This window comes from Narcine bancroftii, chromosome 3 (genome assembly GCF_036971445.1).
Source record: "Narcine bancroftii isolate sNarBan1 chromosome 3, sNarBan1.hap1, whole genome shotgun sequence".
Lineage (NCBI taxonomy): Eukaryota > Metazoa > Chordata > Chondrichthyes > Torpediniformes > Narcinidae > Narcine > Narcine bancroftii.
In genome coordinates this window covers 245278892-245301268 of record NC_091471.1, presented here as the reverse complement: position 1 = coordinate 245301268, position 22377 = coordinate 245278892, and the positions used below count along the sequence as shown (strand labels likewise).

At 43.3% G+C, this 22377-nt stretch overlaps 1 protein-coding gene and 1 long non-coding RNA gene across 6 annotated transcripts in view; one reads left to right on the top strand and one right to left on the bottom strand.

Annotated features, from left to right (window-relative positions):
• LOC138758442 (proto-oncogene vav-like) overlaps nt 1–9490 on the top strand; it is a 111246-nt gene extending 101756 nt beyond the window's left edge. For 3 of the 5 annotated variants that reach the window (XM_069927355.1, XM_069927354.1, XM_069927357.1), the window contains 7 exons: nt 1989–2054; nt 4260–4291; nt 4452–4568; nt 5736–5823; nt 6411–6525; nt 8124–8275; nt 9127–9269. In XM_069927355.1, coding sequence (XP_069783456.1) covers nt 1989–2054; nt 4260–4291; nt 4452–4568; nt 5736–5823; nt 6411–6525; nt 8124–8275; nt 9127–9183 — 627 coding nt within the window. In that variant the 3' untranslated portion in view covers nt 9184–9269. Of the gene's footprint in view, nt 1–1988; nt 2055–4259; nt 4292–4451; nt 4569–5735; nt 5824–6250; nt 6334–6410; nt 6526–8123; nt 8276–9126 lie in introns of those variants that run through there. The other 2 variants (XM_069927356.1, XM_069927359.1) reach the window with 2 other exon arrangements.
• On the bottom strand, nt 8715–21074 carry LOC138758443 (uncharacterized). Its single transcript, XR_011354283.1, has 4 exons — nt 20630–21074; nt 16603–16664; nt 13736–13944; nt 8715–10912 (listed from the first exon to the last, which is right to left on the bottom strand). It is a non-coding gene; the product is annotated as an uncharacterized lncRNA (long non-coding RNA).
• Between the last annotated feature and the right edge of the window lie 1303 nt (nt 21075–22377).

The following is a 22377-nucleotide window of genomic DNA, read 5'->3' as shown; positions in this document are numbered from 1 at the left end:
GTCTTGTCCATCCTTAGAAATCGACTGGAAATTTTAAGTATCTTTTCACATGGAGCTATGACCCAATCCAATAAATGCTCTTTTTGAAGTTATTGAACCAGACATAGGGAGTTTTTTTCTGTACCTGTTTAATGGGTTGTGGCCTTCTCTACATGGGAGAAGAGCCATCCTATTCAAATCGAAAGACTCCAGACCTCCATCCATTGATTCAATGGTTTTCTCATATCATGTCCTGTTTAAGTTTAGAAAAAAAAAATGGGTATCATGTATTTGATTCATCAGTGAAATTTGAAGATACTTGCTTGTTCATTTGATGTAAATGTTTTAAATAGATTAAATGTTCTCACTCTTCCAGATGAGATAGAGCTTTATCTTTGGTATTTGATTCAAGCTATGAATCAAAAGCTACAAAATATATGTTACCCTCAGGATAAACTGTTCACATCTTTTTGTTTGGTTAGTTTTTTTTTCAATAGAGGTGGGGATATAATATTTTTGATAACTTTTCTGTTTTCAACCAGTGCGATGGAGGGGTGACCGAGTTCATACTGTTTAAAGTTTTATCTAGATATGTATATATATGTGATGCTGTATTTTCAGTTTCATTCCCTTTTCTACTGTTTTTATTATAAAAGAAAATCCCAGTCGATGGGACCCTGAATGGTCACTGTAACTGGCCCAGAGCATGGTATGTCTTGGAGGGAGGGGGATTTGATTGGAATTGGGGGAGAATAAAGCAGGGATTGGTGAAAAATGTTGGCACTGAGATAAACTACTTCAGGTGGAAACTTGTAGCCCCCAAGGCCCCCCCCCCACTAGTAGCCCACACCCTACTAGTTCATTTGGAAATACCCTGACATCACTATGAGTCCACCTCCACATGTTGAAAGATGGCCTTGAAATCACTCGCTTCCACCTCCACCCCAGTAGGAGACATCCCAAGATTAAGTGTCCCCCCCACCACTAATAAGCTCTCCAATTCCCTCTTGGTCAGTTGGAAACATCCCAACATCACCTATAGATCCACCCACCCTACTTCTACTTCAGTTGGAAACTACCCCCCAGATGACCCATAGCCTCCCCACTTCTACTTTAGTTGGAAACTAACTTCAGATCACCCATAGCCCCCCCACCTCTACTTCAGTTGGAAACTAGCCCCCGGATCACCCATAGCTCCCCCCCTCCCCAACCCCATACCACCTCCCCTTCCCTTCTCTAGGGGCAGAAAGGCATTGGACCTGCCTTTTCTTACCGTGGGGCAAGGTGGAAATGGATTCTGCCCCCTTCAACCCACCAACATTTTGACAGCCAGCAAAGGCCTTTCAACAGTTTCTGATCATATTTTCAAAATAAATCGATTCAAAAATTTTTTAGAAAACAATAAATCAGAACAAATAATTAAAATCACTGAAGAAGGAGAAAGCACTTTCCTTTTAGTGGCTTATGTTGCACTGGTTCAAGGATGGGCTTTGCGTTCCTGTGGTAAGCTCCTCTGGGAGATTGAAAACTTGGCTGAATGGTGCACCAACAACACCCTTGCACTTCAATGTCACCAAAACTAAGGAGCTGATGGTCGCCTTCAGGAAAGGAAACCCAGAGGTTTACAATCCAGTGATCACTGGGAGGGATCAGCGGTGGAGAGGGTAAGAAAATTTGGTTCTTGGGAGTTACTACCTCGGAGGATCTTTCCTGGACCCAACACACCAATGGCCTTGTGAAGAAAGCACATCAGCACCTCTACTTCCTTAGGAGTTTGCGGAGGTTTGGTATGACACCAGAAGCCCTGGCAAATTTCTACAGCTATGTGCTGGCCGCTGCATCACGGTCTGATATGGGAATACCAATACCCCTGGGTGTAAAAGCATGTGGTTTATTTTTGTGTGATTAGTTAGCGGTAATTCTGCCATGCCTGCAGGGAAAAAGGATCTCAGTGTTGTATGTGAAGACATTTATGTTTTCTGACAATAAATCTGAAATCTTTCTTTCAGGGAAGAAGCACGTCCACTAATGACATTGGTTGGTTTCCATGTACTAAAGTCCAACCATTTGTCAGTGTAAGTAGATCTTGGCTTGTTTATATTTGCTGTTGAAAAAGAAATTGCTGAGGGTAGTTAATGTCCCAATTTCAGCCAGATAGACACAGAGATGATGGGCAGAATGGTCTCATTCTGTATTGTATAGTCTTCATGCAGGGAGTTCATGACAGCATAATTTGTTTGTGGTAAGGTTGGTGAAATTGAATGAAATTATGAATGCTTTCATTCTTTACGGACCTGGATTCTTGCTGGTCACCATTTCCACCAGTGCTCCTTCGCCGTAGTCCATTGCTGCTTCCATCACCAATAATCTGGGTTTATTTTCATCTTCCACTAGGTGATTGCAAGCAGAAAAGGAACAGAGAGGAATTCTAACAAACTTCAGGTTTAAATTCAAGGAGAACAGGCTCTTCCCCTTGAGGGTAGGGGAAATTGGAACAGGATTAAGGGTTAAGCTAAGGGTTAGGGACCAAAAGTTTAGAAGTAACATAAGAGGAAGCTTCTTCACTCAGAGAGTGGTGGCTGAGTGGAATAACCTTGTAGAAGAGGTGGTTGCAGCAGGGTCAATTCTGTCATTTAAGAGGAAATTGGATGAGTGCATAGATGTGAGGGGGTTGCAGGATGATGGACAGGGAGCAGGTAGGTGGGACCAGTGGAGTTTCACTTAAATCTAGAAGGGCCGATATGGCCTGTTTCAGTCCTGTAATTGTTATATGGTCATGAGTTTTAGAAAGAAAGGATGGGATCTGTTAGACATCTACACAGTTAGTGCAATGCCATTACAGTGATGACGACCAGGGTTGGAATACTGCCTGCAAAGAGTTTGTACGTTTTCACTGTGACCTGTCTGGGTTTCTTCCGGTTTCCTCCCAAATTCCAAAAATATATGGGGTTAGTAGGTTAAATAGGGCTTATTTGGGGCTCAATGGGCTGGAAGAGCCTGTGACTGTGTTGAATCACCAAATGTAAAAATTAATCTGTACAAGATGAAGGGAAGAAACTCTGTACAAAGTGGAGGGAGGAAAGTTTAGGGTAGGCATTAGGGGTAAATTTTTCACACAAGGGTTAGATTAGTGATTAATGCAATGCCGTTACAGCACCAGGGATCAGGACCAGGGTTCAAGTCCCGTGCTGTCTGTAAGGAGTTTGTACGTCCCCCCCCCCCCCCCATGCCTGCATAGGTTATCCCTGGGGGCTCTGTTTCCCTTCCACCCTTTGAAATGTACCGGAAGGTTGTAGGTCAACGGGGTGTAATTGGGTACGGGCTATGGGCTGAATGGCCTGTTACCGTGCTGTATGTCTACATTAAAAAATGAAAGCATGGTGGATGCCTGGAATGCCTTGCCAGGGGTGGGGGTTGAGGCTGAAACATTAGGGGCATTTGAGAGACTCTTAGACAGATACATGGATGAAAGCTAAAATGAGGGTTACGGGTTAGAGAGGGTTTAGTTTTTAAAATTTTGGTAGGAATATATAGGTCAGCACAACATCGAGGGCCAAAAGGCTGTAGAATTTATTTTAAATTAAATTGGCAGGCTAAGTGTGGAGAAGGAACACATGTAAACACCTGAATGGATGAATTCCTTAATCTGTCTTCACTAAAGAAGGAGTTAGTGCAGACACGAACCATTTAGAAAATGAAAGTGGTGCTTACAGGTTTCAAATAGAAACCAGAAAGAGCTGGAGAAACTTAGCAGGTCCTGCAGCATCCATAGGAAGCAAACGTATATAACTAGTGTTTCAGGCCTGAGCAAAAATCAGTCAGGTGTCTGAATTAAAGGTGGGGGGGGGGGGTGGAGGAGGAGGGAGCAAAGGGGAGGGGTGGGGAACCCACAGGCAAGAGGCCGAGAGGAGGGCAGGAGAGGAAATAATTGATGGGGGGGGGGCAGTAGCTCTGTGAATGCAAAACTGCAAGATAGGAGGCAGAGAGGGAGAGACAAAGGGTGGAGAGCTGGAGGAAATGACACAGGAGCAGGGAATGAGACGGGGGGAGAGGGTTGGCTGGAGTCGATGTTAATGCCATCTGGTTGGAGGGTACCCAGATAGAATACAAGATGATGTACTGGTCTCAGTTGGGCAGAGCATGAGAACATGGGTGGGATTGGAGCTGGCCTTTGAAATGGTTGGCCACTGGGAGTTCCCCACTATTGCCACAAATTTTACTATAATCACAGTATCTGCAGATTTTCATATATAGTTTTCAATATATTTTGTATCTTGCAGCCACTTGTGAAAGACTATTCCACCTTCTCCTGGTAAGAACTGTATTTTAAAAATTCTAAAAAGTTTCACAGACAAACTATGTTTTGCGCTCCTTGGGTGGGTGCTCTGCAGTGAGGCGCTGGTCATTTCACTGGTTATTTGGGAAGAAGAAAGGCTTGCCCAGATTAACTGTCTTATTTTTATCCCCTGCAGGTACGCTGGTGCCATGGAGCGCAGCCAGGCGGAAATGATGCTGAGCACTCGCTCGGATGGCACCTACCTCGTGAGGCAAAGAGTAAAGGACGCTGGGGAATTCGCAATCAGCATCAAGTAATGGCCAATAACTAATTCAGAGTGTGACCGCGGAAATACACTATATACTTGTGTAATTGTCAATACCGTGTAATGGATGACCCCCTCCACCCACTTATTGGCTCAAAAATTGCATTTTTTCATATGACCCAAGTAAAAGTCAACCCCTCCTTTTTTGGGGCCCTGGCTGCCGACTGACTACCGATGCTCCGAAAGCCCACCTATCCAAGCTCCCGATGCTCCTGACCGCCCGTCTACGTAGGCTCCCATTGCCTCAACAACGGATCCTCACCTCGGCTGCCAGCCCAGGGAGGGTTCCAGATGCCCCGACTGCAGACCCTTGCCCCAGCCACAAGCCTACCAGAACTCCAGATGCCCTGACTGCAGACTCACCACCTGGTCCCGGCCATCAAAGCTCCTGACACCTTGAATGACTCAAGTACTTATGGTCAAAAGTATGACCTGTGTAAAAGTTGACCACCCACATATTTGTCCAAAAAATTCGACAGCTACACGTGAAAATAAGGAAAACCTGTTTTCGTCTTATTTTTTGCTGGGCTTGTAGTCTTGAGTAAATTCCTTAGTTCCCTAGTATAGGGGGAGTGCAATCAAATTCTTTAATATAGTTTGTGAAGAGATTAGATAAGTGTGTGTGTGTATGTGTGAGCCTAATTGTGTGTATGTGTGTCTGTATTCATAGGTGTGTGCATGCGTGAGGCTGCATATATTTGTGCGTATGCATGTGTATGAGCATACATGTGCGCGTGCATATGTGCGCGGTCCATCCAATTCTGTGAAGTGCAGTGAAACACAAACTGGTGTTCTCAGCAGGTCAAATAGCATCTGTAGAAGCAAATAAATTGTTTCTTATTTCCTCCCCATCTCATCCTGGTAGGTTAACTGAATTCTCTAGGTGGCAGGGGAATGTCTGAAGGTTGATGGCTGTGTGGGAGAGAATAAGTTACAAGGAATGGGGTTGATGGTCTTGCTCTGAAAGATGGAATAGACTTGATGAGCCAAAGGTTTCCTATGTCAATAAGAAACATGATTTTTTTTAAAAGCTCTATTGTAGCAACTGAATGCAATTGCAACGATCAATGCAGCCTTAACTGCATTGCGTGTGATGAATTCAACGGAAGATATTTGGACAACTGAATGTTAAAGTTTCCTAAAATTATTGTACAGGTACAACGAGGAAGTAAAGCACATCAAGGTGACAACAACAGACAGTTTGTTCCGCTTGACAGAGAAGAGAGCCTTCAAGTCATTATCGGTGAGCTTGAACTGAAGACAAACAGCAGTCAGAGCTGATATAACTGGGCCAATATATATGTTGAGAGGTGCCCCTTGAAAATCACACTAAGTGGACACTGCCTACGTTATCCACAGCTTCTAACACCAACTGGTTCTGAACCAGGGTTGTGTTGGGGGTTTAGGTGGTTGCTAGAGTGATAATCAAGGTGCCTCTCCTTGGAGTGCAATGGGATATTAAAGTAGGGTGCAGTTCTTTTCTGCTCAATAAAATGTTCTTCCACATCCGCTACCATTTTAAGTCCATTCTGAATTTGAACACTTTATTTTAAGTCCATTCTGAATTTGAACACTTTATCGTCATGTGTTCAGAGACAGAGTGAAGAGTTTAATTTTTTGCGACATACAGGCAGCTCACAAAGAGTTGTCCCATTTCTGTGCCAATTTAGATCCATGAAGGTAACATTCACATAAAATGGTAAAGAGATGAAGCATTAACATTAACTTGACAGGTAAATAAGATTTAAAATAACAACAGCTTCCCAATGGGAATCCACGTGATTGTTCCAGTCACAGACCCATAATTGATTTCATTTGCATTCTCGGCAGGATCTGGTGGAGTTTTATCAGCACAGTTCTCTAAAGGAATGCTTTAAAATGATGGATACAACTTTACAAAATCCATTCAAGGAACCTGAGAGAAGAACAGTTCCCAAGTTATCGGGTGAGTTGCCAACAGGATGTTTTGGGAATGCCACAATCTTGTTCCGTTCTCTGGGGAAGGTTTCCGTTCACTATTAATCAACTTGGGCTTCAATGGAAAATGTTTTTGCACCATATCATGGAGTAAAATACGAACATCTGCTCACGCCATGACTGAAGTAAAAACACAATACAGGAGAAACTTAGCAGATCAAACAGCGTACTTCAAATAGCAAAGATAAGCTTTTAAAAAAATTTAGACAATAGCACGGTAACAGGCCCTTTCGGCCCATGAATCCGTGCCGCACAGTTACACCCAATTAACCTACAACCCCTGGTATATTTCGAACGGGGGGAACATACAAACTCCTTACTGACAGCGCAGGATTTGAACCCAGGTCCCGATTGCTGGCGCTGTAACAGCCTTATGCTCACCGCTATGCCAACTGTGCTGCCCATCCATCATTTTATTCAGGCACCTGTCTGGATTTCACTCACACCTTGATGAAGGGCTCAGACCCGAATATTGGTTATGTATCTTTATCTTTGCTACATAAAGTACATCGGTGAGAATGAGTTGAAGACAGACCACCAGTTATAGCTCCTTGAGTGCTTCCACCAGTGCCACTTCTGCACCATCCTCAAAATCCTGGAGTGATCTTGTCACCAACACTGAAGTCTTCAAACAGGCATAGGTTACCAGCATTGAGACCATGCTGCTGAAGACTCGGCTACGCTTGGCAAGGCATGTCTTGAAGATGGAGGATCATCGCCTCACCAAGATTGTGTGGTATGGCAAACTCTCCACTGGCCACCGTGAGTGAGGGGCTCTGAAAAAGAGGTACAAGGACTCCCTGAAGAAATCCCTTGGTACCTGTCACATTGACCATCGCCAGGGGGTCTGCTCGAGCCTCTGATCGCGCTGCCTGGTGACACACCAGGCACCAGTCTGTCTCCTCCTTTGAGGACGCACACAGGGCCGGCCTTGAGGATGAAAGGAGATGGAAGAACTGTGTCACAGCAGCACCAAATCCAGAACAGAATTTCCCCTGCAGCCGGGCCTGTCTGTCCTTATCAGACACCAGGGACCCTGTAGCAGAGGTGGACACCCCCTCCCAAATCCTAATTCACAAAGCCAAGCCACGAATAAAGTACGCTGTTTGATCTGTTGTGTGTTTTACTTGTAGCATTTAATTTTTTGCTGATGTTAAGGAACCCCTGCTCTTCCAAATTTTGGGTGGGATTTGTTTGTGCAAGAAACTGACTTTGTTTTATCTATAAGGGCTGGAGAATCAAGTTCAAATTCACCATTAAATACATGGAGAATAGGAAGCTCGTAAACATTAATCACTGTAAACTATTAAACTGAATTGTAAGAACCCATCTAGTTTGATTAGCGGAGGAGACTGGCTTGTCCAGAGAAGGCATGGAGGTCGGTGATCAGTGCTATTCTGCAAGGATCCATTTTTAAGACCTCTGTCATTTTTTCTTAAGGATGAGGAAGCACAAGGGTGGATTAACAAGTTTGCAGATGACACAAGAGTGGGTGGTGGTGTGGATAGTCAGGAGGGTTATCAGATAATACAGATGAACATTTTAATTTCCTTTTTTTTGTGTCAGGAGCCAGCTTAAAGTGCTACGGAACAGCAAAGGTGCGGTATGACTTCTCAGCAAGGGACCGCTCGGAACTGAGTCTGAGAGAAGGGGACGTAGTTAAGATCATTAACAAGAAGGCATCACCTGGATGGTGGAAGGGAGAAGTATATGGGAAGGTCTGTACAGAGAATGCCCACAAATGACTATTTTATACACCACAGATGGGAGAAGCTCTTCAGCCCAGGCTGTCTGCACCTGCTAGTCCTACTGGCCTACATTCACCCCATCTCCTTTCCTATCCCTGTACCTCTCTAAATGTCTTTTGAACTTGACAATTGCACCCTCTTCTATCTGGGAGCCTGATACCACTCTGGTCCCTTTTAAAGTTTGTTCCTCTCACTCTATTGCCATTACTACATGCACCAAGGGGAAATCCCCTTCAGGTGAGTAAGTGCAGAAATCTTTGTCACAGCAGCCAAGGGCAACAGAGGGAATATTTTAAAAAAAAATTGATGGAAGAAAGTCAGCGGGTCTCGCAGGTAAAGATATACGACCAATGTTTCGGGCATGGTATGAGCGGAAATCAGGCAGGTTTCTGAATAAAAGGGTGGGAGGAGGAGGGAATAAATGACAAGGAGAAGAGCCTAAGCCATAGCCAAAAGGCCCATAGGTGAACGTGGATAGCAGGGCAGGAGAGAAAAGCTGAGAGTTGATCGGGGGAGCAGGGTAGCTCTGTGAATGCAGAGGGAGGAAAGGAAAGCAAAGAAAAAGGGAGAGAGAGAGAAAAGGAGATATATAGGGAGAGAGTACAAAGAGATGGGGGAGGCTAAGAGAAACCAGAAAAGTTGGTCTGGGTGGAGGGTGCCCAGATGGAGCAGGAAGTGTTGTTCCTCAATTTGCAGGTGGAATACACTGTACTGATATGTGGATGGGATTGAAATCAATGCTAAACATCTGTACATGTATTGATTTGTAATCTGGGATTTGCAAGAGGCCTTTCTGTAACGGTGCCACTCTCTGTTTTCAGGTTGGCTTATTCCCTGCCAACTACGTAGAAGAAGATTATTCGGACTACTGCTATTGAAGTACTTCTGTCCAACAGTTGCTAATGGAAACATTTTCCCTGGAGGCTACGACGGCATCACTTCAGAGCAGAGATTTCTCTGTGTGTGGTTGATTTCATCCAGAGTATCCCAATGCCCTCAATTCAAAATGTGTTAACATCCATCACTTTGTGAAGCAATAGAGAGAAAAAAAAGGAAAATGAGGTTCTGTCGTGTACCAGAACCACATGCTGTAGTCTTGGACTATAAACATTTCACTATTCTTTAAATTGAAGAACATTTTGATCTTTCTGTATTTATTAATACAGTATAAATATCTTCTAAAAAGTCTTTGCTTCTTTTTACATGAAAGTCGGTGAACAAGATCTTGGGTAAAAGATAATGATTTGGGTTTCATACAACACCTTTACTGACCTTCAATGCAAATACATCACAAGATATAGGAACAGAACATAACGTTGTGATGATGGGCTTTGACATATTTGGAGGAACTAACGTAAATGAGTCTACATTGGAATTTTATTCTCCACTCATTTCCATCTCAATTTCCTCAGGTCACCTACACATTAGGGGCAACTTACCTACTCATTCAGGGTGGCACAGTAGCCATAGCAGTTAGCACAACGCCTTTACAGCGCCAGCGATCAGGATTGGACTGGGGTTCAAATCTTGACTGTTTGTAAGGAGTTTGTACGTTCTTTTCGTGCCAGCGTGGGTTTCCTCCGACCGTTCAAAAACATACTGGGGTGTTCGTTAATGGGGTGTAAATTGGGCGGCAAGGACTCGTGGGCCGAAATGGCCTGTTACTATGCTGCATTTTAAATCTTTTCTTGTGGATGTCTGAGGAAACCAGAGCACCCAGATGAAATTGCACAGGTGGCAAGGGATGGTGCAAACTCCATGCTGGTGGCCAGTGAAGCTATGAGAACCCAGCTCCACCAACCGTACCACCGTAGTGGGATTTGAACGAAGATGATGCAGGGCTTGGATTACAAACAATGAATGCCATGCCTACTCTTGGCAACTCTTCAGCTGAGTCACCTGGCAAAGAATTGAGTCTGATGTTACGTACGTAGTTTATCCTCCACTTACTGTGTTGGTTGAGTGAAGGGAATTGAACAAATGACCTTTATCTGCTAGCTGGTGATATTCTCAACCTGACATGGATGAAAATCGGGCCATTGAGACCAAATTAGGAGCACCTTCCTTCATCTCAGCAGCATCACTCTATTTTCATTGCTCATGGTTTCCGCAGTGTGACGTTGTCAAGGTACTTTGTTTTCTGCCTTGTTCTTTCCCAGAAGAGCTAATCCGTGGGTCTTCTTCAAATCCAGGTTTTCAAACCCCAGGTTAATAGTAAAGGAAGAACAGTTATCTCCCACTTCTGAAAATACAATTGAAATCTGGTCTTTGTTTCATTTCCTTCTTCGCTGGCCTTTTGGGTGTGAGGATTACTTACATCCACAGCAGTTATGTAGCTCAGGTTTTGACAGGAAGGTGGATGGTTTGGGAGGTGATGTATTCCTGTCATTCATACTGGGCTTCCAAGAGCATGGATTTTAGGCACCTTCAGCACAGAGGGCACTCACGGGCAGCATCTTCTTTGAGCTGATGGGAGTGTTACACTTTCTTCAAGGAGGCTTTGAAGATGCACTTGAATCTTTTCCGCTGTCCGCTGGTAATCTCAGAACGCAAAACTGAGTAGCTGTTTCAGCAAACTGGCGTCCAGCATGTAAAAGTCAGCCCGTGCTGTAAAAAAACAAACAGCAGAACCAATTAAGCGTACCACAGTTTTTTTTATTCAGCCCTGATAACGCTAGCAGGAGTGAGGGGTACAAAAGAAGAGTTCAGTCACACGTTCTCTACACTGAGCCCCACTCAAAGCATACAGACTTTTATACACCTTTGGGCAGGGGTCTGCAGGGGTTCATGTGTTTCACACAGTTAGCAATTCTTGTTTATACAATAACATTCCCCTGTGGTGGGAAATGTCAGGGTATCCTTACTCTTGGTTTATTTTCTTTATTATGTTCTCTGTGGCATTAATTACTATCTCACTACAGCACAAGGAAGGTCCAAGGTCATGCTAGAAGGCAATTACATTCCCACCTAGTTTACAAGGCAACTACTTTCTCTCCCAATTCATTAACCCTTTGTTAAGCTTATTCATTCAACAGGCATGTGAACAACATGAAGGAAGAGTTTATTGTCATATACACAAGGCACAGATGCAACTCTTGCTGCACTTTCCCACTTACAGATATTAGGACACAATAAGAAGAAAAAAAGATATATAACAGATAGATAGGTAGTTGGCCTGGCTATTGAAGTATCCTTTTTCATTTAATTATGGGTCACTTTTATCTTTTTTGGCTTGGCTTTGCGGACGAAGATTAATGGAGGGGTAACGTCCACGTCAGCTGCAGGCTCGTTTGTGGCTGACAAGTCCGATGTGGGACAGCCAGACACGGTTGCAGCGGTTGCAAGGGAAAATTGGGTGGTTGGGGTTGGGTTTTTCCTCCTTTATCTTTTGTCAGTGAGGTGGGCTCTGCGGTCTTCTTCAAAGGAGGTTGCTGCCCGCCGAACTGTGAGGCGCCAAGATGCATGGTTTGAGGCGATATCAGCCCACTGGTGGTGGTCAATGTGGCAGGCACCAAGAGATTTCTTTAGGCAGTCCTTGTACCTCTGTCTCGATGGCCAGTGGAGAGCTCGCCATATAACACGATCTTGGGAAGGCGATGGTCCTCCATTCTGGAGACGTGACCTACCCAGCGCAGTTGGATCTTCAGCAGCGTGGATTCGATGCTGTCAACCTCTGCCATCTCGAGTACTTCGATGTTGGTGATGAAGTCGCTCCAATGAATGTTGAGGATGGAGCGGAGACAACGCTGGTGGGAGTGTTCTAGGAGCCGTAGGTGATGCCGGTAGAGGACCCATGATTCAGAGCCGAACAGGAGTGTGGGTATGACAACGGCTCTGTATACGCTAAAAAAGACCTCAACAATGAAGACACTGTTTACATCCGGTACTGCACGGATGGCAGTCTCTTCAATCTGAGGTGCCTGCAAGCTCACACCAAGGTACAAGAGCAACTTGTCCGTTAACTACTCTTTGCAGACGATGCCGCTTTAGCTTCCCATTCAGAGCCAGCTCTTCAGCGCTTGACGTCCTGTCTTGCGGAAACTGCCAAAATGTTTGGCCTGGAAGTCAGCCTGAAGAAAACTGAGGTCCTCCATCAGCCAGCTCCCCACCATGTCACTTTTATACCTGTAAGGTACACACCCCAAGAAAGCTCAGTGATTTTTGCCAAACTTTCTCACCATTCTGACTCTCCCACCTTTTCAGTTAACCTGAGGTGCCCCCTAATCAGAGAAATCCCCTCTTGCTATTAAAAAGATCTCAACCCCACAGAATGATATTAATCACAACTTCTCCAAGATGTTTACCCGAGGTTCAAGAGTAACCCACGAAAGTCTGCAGGCACCATGATTAAAGTAATTACACAATGCTGGAGAAACTCAGCAGAATGTACTTCATATAGCAAAGATAAAGATACATCACCAATGTTTCGGGCTTGAGCTCTTCATCTAGGTATGAGAGGGATTATAATTGGGTGCTTTTCATGGAGATGCTGTGAAGTCGCCCAGAGACCAATAAACCACTATTACAAAACTCACAGCTGCCTCATTTAGATGAAGTCTGTTTTATTGAACAGGATCTTGCACTACACTGCAAATGACCATCAGATAGCACTTGCTTCTTTCTCTGGAATCCAAATGCATGGAAATAATTCAAGTATTGATGATTTTTCTCCAGAATCACTCAGTGAGCTGAACAGGCTCACAGTCCCTCTATAATCACCAGTACCTGCTTGCCACTGATCATTGCTTAGGAGCTTGAAATGAGATTTGAGTAAATCTTGATTGAGAAATAGTCTTTGAAAAGTTTGGAGTTTACTCACATGTGGTGCTTCTATATTAACTTGGTTCTTTATAAATTTTGTGATGAAGTATCATCTAATAAAAGGAGACTATACATTGTCAGTAAATGTACGTTTGCTTGAACCATGAATTCGTCAGAAAAGGAAGAAGGGGCTAATTGGATAGTTCTTTCAAAGGGGACTTTGGGCAGTTGCATCATTCTCATGGAAATCTTCACCATAAATCTCCAGATTTCATATACTGGAGCAGAAAAAAATGCTATAAAAATTGGTTGGCATTTGCAAACAAAAATAGATTTTCATCCTACTTTTTTTGGAATAATTTTATTTCAGGTTATTAAGTATTTTGCACTATACTGAGAAAAATAGTCATTATTTCCTCTTGACCATGAGTGTGCCTTACAATTAACACTGGACAATAATTATTCCCCCCCCCCCCCCCCCCCCCCCCCACCAAAAGGTTTGCTTCCTGGAAAAATTTGGGGATTATGTTGGACTTCAAGATGAATACAATGATAATTTCACATTTGCTGTATCACGTAGGAAGTTGGAGAAACATTAAATGAACTTTTATTGAATTTAGCATGTTTAATCACATAACAATGCTGACACATTGTGTCAGTTCAACTGACCTAAAAATGTTTTGCCGCTGATTTTCGTTTGTACTCAGCATCTGATGCCTCTCGTGTCAGTGTCCAACAATAGTCGGCCAGCATTGCACCAAGATCAGCAGGGAAGAAGTCCAAGTGAGAATGAAGAAATGAATTTTCAACGACATGTTGCAAATAATATTTCTTTTTTCCAATATGCTTGAAGTAGACTTAAAATATGGCAGGAAAATCTAAAAAACAGTACGTGATAGGAAAATGTTAAGGTGATTTTTATGATCAGCAGCTCAAAATCCATAAAACACATCCAAAAGTGTTCAGGAAGAAAAACTTCATTGTCCAGTGTAACTTGCTTTCAAATCCATTTCTAGCTCACAGTGATATTCTGTATAGTGAATGCAATTAACATGAACTCATAAATCAAAAAGAGTTTTGCTAAATTCTAGATCATCCAACAATTCTTCACTCACCCTTGAGATTCTTTAATTAAAGCTCATAACGTTGTAAAATGAAGCGACTGGAATGAATGGTTCTGTCTTAGCGACAGATGTAAATGCAGCCAAGCAGTTGTGCACAAATGCAATGATGGAAATAAGTGCATGTTAAACCCTGAAGGCTTTAAAACAGTGGTTCTCAACCTTTTTCTTTCCACTCACATACCATTTTAAGTAATCCCTATGCCATTAGTAAGGGATCGCTTAAGGTGATATGTGGGTGGAAAGAAAGCTGTTTTAATCGTACCTCATTGACTCGTTATGTGTACGGTTTCATGACTCCAAAGGAAATGGGCCAATGACAATTTTTCTCAAGCAAAATATTTCAGTAATAATTGGGTCTAGAGCAGGGGTTCCCAACCTTCCCTTCCCACTTGTGCATCACCTTAAGCAATCCCCTACTAATTACAGAGCACTTATGTCATAGTAATTACTTAAAGTGGCATGTGAGTGGGAAAAAAAAGGTTGAGAACCATTGTTTTAAGAACATAATAGGAGCAGGAGTCAGCATTGATGCCACAGATTCCCCACCCTCTGGGAAAAGCAGTCCCTCCTCATCTCCATCCTAAATCTACAACCTGGATTTTGAGGCCACATCCCTTAGTTCTGGTCTCCCCCACCAATGGAAACATCTTACCTACCTCTATCTTATCTATGCCTTCCTATAAGATCTCCCCTCATTCTTTTAAATTCCAGCAAGTACAGTCCTCATGGGCTAACCCCCTGACACCCAAGGATGGAGTCAGTTCAGGAGCTTGGGTTGTTTTCTCTGCAGCATTGTAGGCTGAGAGGAGACCTGAAGAGGCATTGATCAGGTAAACAAGCCATTCTCAACTAGAGGGCGCTATATTTGGGTGGCACAGTTGGCAGCAGTTAAGTGCAATGCCTTGACTGCACAAGTGATCGGGACGGGACTGGGGTTCAAATCCTGTGCCGACTGTAAGGAGCTTGTATGTTCTCCCTGTGTCTGCGTGTGTTTTCCCTAGGGTTTCCAGTTTCCTTTCACTGTTCAAAATGTACTGGGGGGGCGGGGTTGTTGTTGGTTAATTGGGTGTAAACTCGGCAGCATGGACTCATGGGCCGAAATGGCCTGTTATCGAGCTGTATGTCTAAATTTAAAAAATGGGGGCCACAGCATATTTAAGTAAAAGCCTCGTTTTCTTTTCACCTCCTGCACATAATTTATATATATATATATATATATATATATATATATAAAAACGTGTTTTATCTAGTCAGATGTACGTAAGAAACCAAATCTTAACTCCCTCGTGGACCAGCCATTCTCAACCCCTCCCCTCCCAGTGGGGCTAGCACATTTAAAGACTGCCAGAGACAAATATAATATATATTTTTTAATGTTTCTATGGAGTCAGGAGGAGAAAAGTAGGGAATAAACCACCTGGACGAATGCTTCACAGGGAAGCCGAGTCTTCTGGGGGTCATAGCAAAAAAAAAGGTCAAGAACAGCTGGGGTAGACAGTAAGATTCTATTTCCCACAGTGAAAATTTGGATATGGATTTTGCGGTTTGGAGTTTATAGGAGATGCGTGGGCATTTTTTTTGTTATTTTACACAAAAATTGGGAGGAGCGAGGAGGAGTAGTGGAAGCAGCTACAACAGTATCACTTGTGTGGTTTCCTGATAGGACACACGAAAATGCAGGGGATGGAGGGATATGGATCACGGCCAGGCAAAAGATCCAGTTTAATTTGGGCCAAAGGGCCTGTTCCTGTCTGATACTGTTTTATGTTTAAAATCAAGGTGTATCAGATATGTGGATGATCGGCATTTGAGAAAAAAGGCCGGCACTGTTACACTCTTGCAGCGCCATGGGTTGAAAACCAGCGCAATCTGTAAGGAGTTTTTCCCTGTGTCTGTGTGGGTTTCCTTCCCACCGTTCAAAGCGTACTGGGGTTGTAGGTCAATTTGGGGACTTAGGTAGCATTGGCTTATGGGCCAGAAGGGCCTGTTACCATGCTGTATGACTAAAAGGTAAAATTTAAATTTATGTAAAATAAGATGAAATGGGAGCAGAAGACTATTCAGCCCTGCTCTGCCATAATAAGAAAGTGGCCGATCCAATCTTGGCCTCAACTCCACTTTCCTCCCTCATCCCTATTTTCTACCAACACCCGCATCAACCTCCCCACCCAGATTCAATCACACACTAGACACAAAGGGCAATTTACCAATCAACCCACAGATCTGTTGGAAGGGGGGAGGAAATCCACAAAGACATCTCTGGAGGTCAGGACGGGCCTCTCTTTCGCAGAGAAGGAGCAACTTGAAAAGGCGCACCATTGTCATAACTCACACAAGGCTAATCTGTTCAATGCAAATTCTTTTCACGGAGGAACCGTATTGAGTGAAGGTAATGGTTTATTATTCACATACCTGTACAAGTAGTTTATTTTCTCTTAAGGGATCCGATTCTCGATTACAAAAGGGAAAATGTTCTGGGAAAACAATTTATAAAGCAAAAGCAAATTTTCATTAAATGAAAAGGCCAGGCAAAATATATTTTAGGTGTACAACACAACAAATGCCTTTACACAGAGAAGGATCTAATATTCATCATAATAATCAAGAATAAACTCCAGAGGGCTGTTAACTCGGCCTGTGACATCACAGGCACCAGACTTTGCTCCACTGAGGACGTCGACATGAGGGGGTGGCTTAGAAAAAGCAGCCTCTATTCTCAAAGACCCCCCCACCACACAGGACATGCGCTCTTCATTCTGTTACCATCAGGAAAAAGTACAGGAGCCTAAAGGCAAGCACTCAGCAGCACAAGGGAAGCTTCTTCCCCTCCGCCATCAGATTTCTGAAAGCCACCATCATAAAGTAGTCTTTTGCAATTGAATTCCAAGATTCATCTGTTCATACTTTTCAATCAAAAATGAACCAAAGACACTGCCTGACTTTTCATGCACCATTATTAAAAATAAAAATGTCATAAGATGGTTACAATGTGAATGTTTGTACTCCTAATGCTGCCACAAAACCCCAAATTTTATGACAATAAATTTTCATTCTGATTCTAATGAGAAATAGCTTAGCAAATCAAAATATAGACTCTAGGCAATAGCAGCATAAGGAAAATGTGCAATTTGATCGTTCAGGGATCAAATAATGCAAGCTCCTCCCCTCTATGGACTCCATTTATATATATACTGCTGCCTTGGAAAGGCAGTCAACACACTGAAGGACTTGTCACCCACCGACACTTTTGTCTCTCTCCTCCCATTTTGAGATGGCAGGAGAGAGGCAAATGGCCTCAAAGTCAGCTACTTCCCTGTAGATATCAGACTCTTGAATGAACCCCACCTGCTGCCCTTGCTTGAACTTGCTGAATTTTTCTACTGCCTCTCTGTAAATTGTAGTAAAACACAAAAGATCTGCAGACACTGTGGTTGAGGTAAAAAACACAAAAAATGCTGGAGAAACTCAGTTGGTCAAACAGCGGGTGGGTTGAGGGGGACCCACCTAACCATCCCTCCTCCTCCAATCGTTGCTGTCGCCCTCCCTCCCTCCTCCACCTGGCATCTCCTGCTTTTGCCACGCCCACCCCCCCATTCTTTTCTTCGGACACCTGCAGACACTCTCTCATATCTCAATGAAGGGCTCAAGCCCAAAACATTGGTCATGTATTTTTTTTTACCTTTGCTACAGACAGGACACTGTTTGACTTGCTGAGTTTCTCCAGCATTTTGTGTTTTTAACTGTAGCATATGGATCTGGAAATCACAAGATGAAAATGACAAAATATCTCAAAGAGGAAAGAGCATTCAAGGGAAACTTCAAAGTCTTTAAGCTGAGGAATTGGTGAATTAGATTAAACATAAATCTGTGGAAGATGATCATTTAGCAGAATCAGAAGACAAGAGTGGAGAAGATGATGAGGAAGCAATATCAGTGGAATATATATATAAATCAGTATCAAATATGAATCAATATTAAATTTCATTACAAATCAACATCTGTACCTCAGACTTGGAACTGAACCGTAAATTTACTTCCAAACAATTTCTGAAAGCCACCATCATAGTCTTTTGCAATTGAATTCCAAGATTCATCTGTTCATTCTTTTCAATCAAAACTAATTTATATTTTTTATTCCAAGGTTGTGCAGCAAAGGCTTTTTGCATCTGAGCTAATAAGATCTAATGTAAAACTGAAAATACAGGTTAAGGAGCAAGCCTCAAAGTAATTGCAGCCCAAGAGAGCAAGTTACTAAACGTGGAACTCGCTAGACTTTGATGGCTGGGCTTTTAGTAATCACGGTACATTGGTCATACATTATAGTCATATTCATTAAGAGACGCAGAATGAAAACAATCCCTTAGACCCGAGTCTGTGCCCTTCAGCTCACAATGTTGTGCCGACCCATAGATTCCTACCAAAAAAAACCCACTAAACCTTTCCCATCTCTCAACCCTCTATTTTTTTTTCATTATGCGCCTGTCTAAGAGTCTCTTCAATGCCTCTATTGCCTTCACCTCCACCCATGCCAATACATTCCAGGCACCCAAAACTGTCTGGGTAAAAAAAATCTTATCCCCAATCTCTCCCTGAAAAAATTGGCTTAAAAATGGCAGATGGAATTTAATGCAGGCAAGTGTGAGGAGATGCATTTTGGAAGGACAAACCAAGGTAGGACATATACAGTAAATGGTGGGGCACTGAGGAGTGTGATAGAACAGAGGGATCTGGAAATACAGATACATAATTCCTTAAAAGTGGTGTCATGGGTAGATAGGGTTGCAAAGAGAGCTTTTGGCATATTGGCCTTCATAAATCACTTTTGAGTATAGGAGTTGGGATGTTAGGGTAAAGTTGTACAACACATTGATGAGGCCAAATTGGAGTAGCGTGTTCAGTTTTGTCACCTAATTACAGGAAATATATCATTAAGATTGAGAGAGTACAAAGAAGATTGCCCAGACTTCAGGAACTGAGTTACAAGATTAAACAGGTTAGTACTTTATTCACTGGAGTGTAGAAGTACGATGGGAGATTTGATGAGGTATACAAAATTATGAGGGGTATAGACTGAGTAAATGCAACTAGGGTTTTTCCACAGACGTTAGGTGAGATGACACGAGTTAAGGGTGAAATGGGACAAGTTTAGGGAGAACTTCTTCACAGAGAGTGGTGGGAGTGTGGAATGAGCTGCCAGCTGAAATGTTGAATGTGGGCTCAATTTTCACATTTCAGTAGTATTTGGACAGGTACATGGATGGGAAAGGTATGGAGGGCGATGGACTGGATGCAGATCAATGGGACTAGGCAGAATAATAGTTCACCACTGACTAGAAGGGCCTTTTTGTCTGTGCTGTAATGTTCTACAGTTCTACTCTGGGACAACCAAAAGATCTGTCTGCATTAGTGAAATGTCAACTTTTTTCTTTCACTAACTGCACCTGTGAATATAGTTTTATATTTATTTTCATTTTTCCCTTTGTCTCAAGCAGACTGTGGTATATAAAGGACAAGTTGGGTCAAAGAGCTTACAAAGCACTGAGAGTGTTAAAAGATATTCCACCATTCTTTAAACCAGCTCCTCTGGTTATTATCCTGAACATTTTGTTAACTAATGCTTCTTGTCACTTATTACACAAGCACATTTTAAAATGGAGCACCAGTCATTATCCAATTGAAAATGGCATCATTCAGAGAGCTGGGGCCAACATCCAGTATTTAACATCTGCAGAATAGTGAAAAGCCATAAAATGGGTAGGATGGGAAAGATAACCAGGCATATTGACCCCTGTGGGTCGATTGGACAATCCAAGGGGTCGATAAATGCCAGGAGGATTGAAAGGGGGGGGGGGTGTTGATAAACGGAAGAGGGGGGTGTCAATTGAATTTTTGAGGTGGAAAGCAGGGGCTAGAGAAAATAGCCCCCAAGGCAGAGGTCAGGGGGTGGCCAACCTCTCACAAGAGTAGGCCTTGATGGCTGTCATGCTATATTTGGCTGCCATGCTATATTTGGCTTCAGCCTCTTAATAAGTAGACAGCAAGGAACTGATGGACCACAGGAGGTATCTAGGCAACGCTGCCGCCACCAACCCCTGCCGCCCACACCAGCGCCACCACCAACCCCCACCTCCCCACCCCAACCGTCCAGTGCCACCACAATTCCAAGGATTCCATGAATGGATTGATTCTTTGGGGGCCTCCCCCCCCCCCCCCCCCGATCTAATCAAGGAACAGTAGGCTCAAAAACCATTTCAGTTATCTAGAGATGGAGGATAATTGCCACTTTGAGTCTGCTTTATCATCTAATGCATTCATGGTTAATCATTTAAATTCTGCATCCTCTTTGTTCCAAAATGTCCAACTTGTATATTCAATTATTTTGCTTCCACCACACATTTAGCATTCAATGAGGAGAAAATATTTTCTCATTCAGACTTACCCCTATATCCTTCAACTGTGATCGCTGTTGCTGATCTCCTTGAGCCTTCAGGAACATCCTTCCTGCATTCAAACTGTCCAACCCCTGTTAGAATTTTGTAGATTTCATTAAGATCTCTTGCATGCAGTAGAAGACCCTACAATAGGGAAGTTGACCACAGCAGCAGCCTAGTGAGGAGGTCAGCGTTCGAAGGATTCAAGCAGGCTGCAGGTGATCTGTAGATGATGGACTTGCTGGAGAATGGCTCATGGGAACCAGATATCAGAGCTAGGATTGGAGTGAGTGCGCCAAGAAGGGCTGCTGAAGGACCTTGGGTCGAGGTTCAGCTCTGGAGCTCAGGTTGCACCTCAATCCTGTTCATACTGACCCATGACTGCCTCACCAGATCCAGGTCTGACAAGGTCATCAAGTCTGCAGTTGACACAACAGTAGTTGGCCTCATAAGCAACAACAATGAGTCACACTGCAAGGAAGAGGTGGAAAATCTCGTGAAATTAGATAAGACTCAACTTTCTTGTCATTGTGCCATATAGATAAAAACCCAATGAAACGCAATTAAACAGAAGTACAAAGAATAGTGTTATTTACAAATAACTGCGAATAAAAGTAATCACTCCAGCAAAACAAACAAGCATAAAAGCACTGACACTACAATATGGGTGCAATACTGTTCAGTGCTGTGATGCAAGATTCAGCAGGGTTACAGCCTCTTCCTGAGCTTGCTTGTTCAGGGGCGGAGGCTTCTGTTGCGCCTACCGGATGGTAGGTGAGTAGAAAGTCCATAGTTTTGGTGAAATGCATCCTTGATAGCTGAGTAAAAGCTTCTTTCCACTGGCAGAGATCTGAACAACTAAAAGAACTGCTCACACTAACCATCTGAGACTCATTTATTTTTATAGATATTAATATTTGTCCTGCATATGTATTATTTGTCTGTATGTGTGTTATGCCTGTGTCATCACATCACAGAGCCAGGTGCTGGACTTCATCCCCATCATCTTCTCTGATCAGGCCAACCACCGTGGTGTCGTCTGAGAACTTGAAATGGTGCGAGAGTAACAACCCAAGTCTCAACGTGGACCAGACGAAGGAGATGATCATGAACTTCAAGAAGACCAGGAATGACCACCCTCCACTACACATCAACAACTCTTCAGGAGAGAGTACCATGTTCTTTGAAGTTCACTTAACCAGAGACCTACCATGGTCACTCAACATCTCCTCACTTGTCAGAAAGGCACAACAGCAAGACTGGACTGGGCAAGGCTACTGGCCATCCACGTCAACCTCCCACAGGAGCTCAATCAAGAGTGTCCTGGTCGGTTGAATCACAGTGTGGTACGGTTGCTGTAGAGAAATGGATTGAAGGTCAATCCACAGAACTATAAGAGTGGCAGAGTGGATCAGTGGAGTCTCCCTCCCCATCAATGTGATCTACCGGGATCATTGTCTGAAGAGGCCGTGCAAAATTGATGAGGACCCCTTTCACCCTACATATGGCATTTATCAGAGCCAGCACCACCAGGCTGCGGACCAGCTTCTTCTCACGGGCAGAGAGACTGCTGAACGACCAAAGGAACTGCTCAGTCTAACCATCTGAGACGCTCTCTTATTTTTATAGATATAATACTTGTCCTGTATATGTATTATGTGTTATTTCTGGTTGTGTGTCTGCATGTTTTGCATCAAGAACAATATTTCGTCGGGTTTTACTTGTACAATCAGATGACAATAAACTTGACTTAAAC